The sequence below is a fragment of the Nannospalax galili genome, unplaced genomic scaffold, assembly GCF_000622305.1.
Source record: "Nannospalax galili isolate Female #2095 unplaced genomic scaffold, S.galili_v1.0 scaffold660, whole genome shotgun sequence".
NCBI classification, from domain to species: Eukaryota; Metazoa; Chordata; class Mammalia; order Rodentia; family Spalacidae; genus Nannospalax; species Nannospalax galili.
Window position 1 is genome coordinate 2180614 of NW_008349073.1, and position 5363 is coordinate 2185976.

The 5363-nt window shown below is 44.9% G+C and overlaps 1 protein-coding gene across 1 annotated transcript; it reads right to left on the bottom strand.

The window, feature by feature from the left end:
- Positions 1–333: 333 nt before the first annotated feature.
- On the bottom strand, positions 334–2626 carry Lep (leptin). Its single transcript, XM_008846392.1, has 2 exons — positions 2483–2626; positions 334–693 (listed from the first exon to the last, which is right to left on the bottom strand). Exons 1-2 carry the CDS (start codon positions 2624–2626, stop codon positions 334–336), a joined length of 504 nt encoding a protein of 167 aa, XP_008844614.1.
- Positions 2627–5363: the final 2737 nt, after the last annotated feature.

Genomic DNA, 5363 nt, shown 5'->3' on the forward strand with positions numbered 1-5363 from the left:
CTTCAATTACCCCAGACCACAGTGAAGCATGTATTGAGAGGGAGGTGGCACTGAGAGGGGACAGGATGACTCTTGTCTATTCTCACTGAAGAGCTGGGTAAGGATCAGCTCTCTGCTGGCTGGCCTCTCCCAGTGTGCATAGAGTCTTGTGTTTATCTTCGGTCAAGCATTGTGGGGTCTTCGCTTTCTGAAGGGTGGCTTAGAGGAGTGAGAGATATGGACAGAGTCCCAGATGAGGGATATGCACATGAGGCTCTCTTCTCCTGCAGTCATCTGGAAGCCAAGGTTTCTTCCCTCAATGTGATACTTGGGAGGCTGGTGGTGCTTGAGGCCTCAGCAGCTGGGGCTGAGGTCCAGCTGTCGCAGCATGTCCTGCAGAGAGCCCTGCAGCCTACTCAGGGCCACCACCTCTGTGGAATAGAGAGAGGCTTCCAGAACGCCATCCAAGCTCTCTGGCTTCTGTGGGCCTCTGGTCTGGGGCAGGGGGCAGCTCTTGGAGGAGGCCAGCAGGTGGAGAAGGTCCCGGAGGTTCTCTAGGTCGTTAGATATTTGCATCACATTTCGGGAAGGCAGACTGGTGAGGATCTGTTGGTAGATTGCCAGTGTCTGGTCCATCTTGGACAGACTCAGGATGGGGTGGAGCCCAGGAATGAAGTCCAAACCAGTAACTCTCTGCTTGGCAGACACTGACTGCTGTTCAGGAAGAAAAGGAACATCGGGTGCTTAGTAAATGGCCAGAGAAACAAGTCTCTAAAGCCCTCCATCATCCCTGTGAGTCTGGATTGCCTCCTTCCCTTCCTCATCTCCTAGTCCAGACCCTTATTTCCTGTGCTCAGCTGACTGCTGAGCCCCTAAGCTATTCGTCCAGACTCCTGTTCACCCCAAGTCACTCTACCCTCTACTCCAACTAATTGTCTTGGGTAAGTCCTTTCTCTAAATGGCCTCTGTGGCTCCCTATTCCTTGTTTACTCCTTCTACACTTAGCAGATTTCTCCCTCCTATTCTTGTGCTTTTCCCTCTCCTTAGGGATCAAGATCATGCTTCCTTCCCTTGCACTGCTAAATCTAGTTACCATGAGGGGATCTCCCCACCCCATTGCCTGCAGCTCACTCTCTCCCATCACTACCCACGTTGGGTAGTGGTTCTCTCATATGCAGCCCCACTGAGTGACTATTTTGAAAGAAGACAAGGGTTTTCTCTATGAAATGCACAAAGCTCTGTTTTAAGCTGCCCTTTATTCTGGCCACCTAACTGCTCCCCAGCTGCCCAAGGCCATTGCTAGACATCCACATTGGCCAGAAGATATGTAAGTCTCCAGATGGCTCTACATGGGAGTGTCTATACCTGCTGTATCCAGTTTAGGCCTCATAATAACCTGGTGGACACCATATGATATTACCTTTATCAAGATGATAAAAACAAGGCCTAAAGACATCAAGAAACTTGCTTAAAATCTGACAGATGGAAAGCAGATGTGGGATGATACATATAATATTAGCTCCATCTGAGAAATGGCTAAAGGTATAGCCTGTTGGACCCCAGAGAAAGACCAAGCTAGGCAGTGACAGCTGTTGGAAAATATACAGAGGGCTGATTATGGAGGAGAGAAAGCTTGCCCTTCTATTTGATTTTGAAAGGAAGATGAGCAGTGGACAGGAAAAGCTGCAGCTAAAATTAATGATCCACTCATGTAGAGACTGCCCAGTGGAGATAACTGCTGGGGGTCTGGCCACCTGTCATTGGGATACGAGGACTGTTAGGGCTTCCTCTGGTCCTGGGCATTAGGGCTCAAAGAAGTGGAGTTAGGGAGGGAGTGTGAGAGAGGCAGAGGGATGAGGAGGAGAGGAGGCAGTGGTCTGTGGAGCAGGGAAGAACCAAGGCTCCCTCAGGCTTATGTATGTCTCACATGTTCAGCTAGCCACTGAAGACTGGGTTTCCCTGTGACAGTGAAAATGAATATAGGTGGCCTTGTAATATCACAGAATCCTTTTTTTTTTAAAATGGAAGCATATGACAAGTTAAATGCTCTTAAAGTGGTTTAGAGTTAGAAACACTCAATACAGGTGGCATAGTCAGACAATCTAAGGTGCTCTATTTAGAAATGGCACCACCCAGCAATATAGGTGGCCTTGTAATATCACAGAATCCTTTTTTTTTTTTAAAATGGAAGCATATGACAAGTTAAATGCTCTTAAAGTGGTTTAGAGTTAGAAACACTCAATACAGGTGGCATAGTCAGACAATCTAAGGTGCTCTATTTAGAAATGGCACCACCCAGCCCAGAATACCATTAGGAAGATAGGCCAAGAGCAAAACCTAGAAAGATTGAATGTCCTATGTTGTCAAATCCTCAGCTTCCAGTAGGTGCCCCACATTCAGAAGGTGCTCAATAAATGTTTCTTGGACTATCTGGTTCCAGTCCCACTAGAAACCACTGCTGGGCTGGCCATAATTCTCCTTTGTCCCTGCAGAGTCTCCCTACTGTGTGTGAAATGTCGTTAATCCTGGTGACAATGGTCTTGATGAGGGTTTTGGTGTCATCCTGGACTTTCTGGATAGGTACAGCTTGAACATGGAACAGATAGGACCAAAGCCACAGGAACTGGCACAGGGGTCTCCAGTACATTTTCTTGCCTGGGGTATGCTTCTTGGGCCTGTAAACAGAAGGAATGACACATTCAAGAGGCCAGCATCAGAATCCACCCATCTGCCCTGCTGCCAACCACATCAAAAGATATGGATGAGCTTTGCTTTCTTCTCTGCCTGGCTATCATCTCCTCATAGTCAAAGACAATTCGTTATTGAACCTAAATTAATGAACTGCATCCCCTTGGGAAGATTGTTGGCTGACTGATAAAACCACAATGATGTCTTGTAGATCACAGAGTAGTACTTGTCAGATGGACAATGTGATGGTGATGAGGGCTTTATTGCATGATTCAAGGGAAAGAGAACCAACTCTTAAGGTCATTTACTTACTCCTAATTTTAGGTATATCACATAAACACTCAAAACTCTACCTTCATCCCTATAATCTACTGATCTTCAGGCTTTTATGAGGATCAAAGTAGATAATGTATGTGAAAGAGCTGGAAGGGTTGTGAAGCGCATTCTCTCTCTACTCTGTTATTAGAGATCCGGTGCTGCCTTGTCCTCCCTGTTGCTCTCACAGCGGTGGCCTGCTGCTGTGTCTGTGATGGCCTATAATCCTTGATTTATAACTTTTCCTCTCCTACTAGGGACCTGCATCCAAGCAGCACTTCTCTACCAGACAGATGCAGTGCTAGGCACCAAAGACGGAAGGACAAACCATAGATATTTCCTACCCTCCAGCATCTCAACAATGTAACAAGGAGACACGGATAAACACGTAGGCCATTTCAAACAGGAAGATGGAGGTTCACAAGGGGGCAAGTATAAGACATCACAGGAGAGGAGGTCAACTGGGCTGGTGTTGAAGACTGAGAAGGGGTTGGAAGAGTAGAAAGCAGATTCCACAAGTGGGCAAGAGGCCAGGTGAACAGAGGCATTGAGGCAGGAGAGAACACAGCGCGTTCACTTAGAATGCTTGGAACTTTCAGGCATGGAACCATGGGCTTTAAAATTAATAATATGCAGATATTTGATTAAGAAGCAAAGTTTTGATGAGATGCATGAGGCAAAAAGGTAATAAAGTTAAATGTATGCAAGTCTGTAGCCAGTGATCCATGCCAAATATGTGTGTATGAGCCTGAAATAATAAAATGTTCATGAATATTAGGATGGAGATTCTGGAGAAGGCAAAAAAAAGCTAACCTCTCCTTTTTGTGTTCTTCCTCATCTGGGTCTTGATGGGAAGAGGTAATAAATTTGCTATCCATAGGTGGCAATTTAGTATAATTCCCCTTCTGGCAATACAACAAAAACAAGCGATCTGCTTATATATTATTTATTGTGCTTGCTTAAAGGCACACTATTTTTAATCTGAATATACAGAAGAAAAAAAAATAAGGCTTAGAAAAATAAGTCAACTTTCCCAAAGTCAGATAAGTAAGTGGCAGAGCTGGAATGTGCAAAGGACAGATTTAAATACAACATCCCATCCCCCACCTTATCTACAGCTTCACTTTCCTTGGTTTTTGTTAACCGTGGTCATCTGTGCTCCAAAAATATTAAATGGAAACTTCTAGAAATGAATAATTCATAAGCTCTCAATTGTGCCATTCTGAATAGTGTTATGAAGTCTTGTCCAGCACATCTGCCCCCTGAGATGTGAATCATCCCTCAACCAGGGTGCCCACACTGTATCAGATCAACTGCTACAAATTCACAGTGCTGTGTTCATGTAACCCTTGTTTAATTTAATAATGGCCCCAAAGCAAGAAGTATGAGCAAAGAAGGCATAGACCTGCAAGTAGAGATGAATTTGGGTTCTATGTTTCCACACTCCAGGGCATAAATGAATATACATAAGGCTTGGTATTCTCAGCCATTCCAGATGTTCACTGGGAGTCTTAGAATGTATTCTCTACAGATCAGGGTGTTACTAAAATGATAGTCCCCCATAGAATTCCCTGAAACCGAGTGAAAGAAGGAGGTTTTAGTGGTTAGGCCCCAGCTTCAGCAGTAGGCTCTTCAAGTAAGATATGTAAGTTCCCAAAGTATCTGGTTTACAAGTAAAGTGGAGTTAACATTAGCACCTGGCTCCAAAAGGTAAGTGAGATGAATTTGTGATGTCCCTGCCTATTTTGGCTTGTGTCTGGCTCAGGGTTGAGAGAGTAAATGCCAGCTACTTAAAAATTATTGTAATTACTGGGCAGAGTTTGAAAAGCTCAGGGCTATACTACCTACAGCCAACTCTGAATCAAGCACTTGGCTCACTGCCTCCCATGGGCTATCCAAATATGGCATTCATTTCTAAGTTTTTTTGTGTGTGTGTGTTTTTTTTTTTTTTTTTGGTCTTTTTGAGACAGGGTCTCCCTTTAGCTGGCCTGGAATTCACTATGTAGACCAAGCTGGCCTTGAACTCACAGAGATTTGCCTGCCTCTGCCTCCCAAGTGCTGGCATTAAAGGCATGCACCACCACGCCTGGCCATTTCTAAGTTTTATATGTTGATGACACCCTCATTCCTTACCAAATTTACTACCATATTAACTCTGGTCATATCGTAGCCATTTTCACATAATAGCCACCCTGTAATACTGGAATGGACAAACATGTTTACAAGCCCCCTCTCTCACCACAGATAATATGCCTCAGTGGATACTGGCAATAAATTGCAGTGCTTTGAAAGCATGGAATCAAGAAGCTGTTGCTGAGTACATGTGCCTAAGAGGAGAGGCCAGGCTTCCGGGGGCACACAAGGAGGGCTGCAGAGAGAAG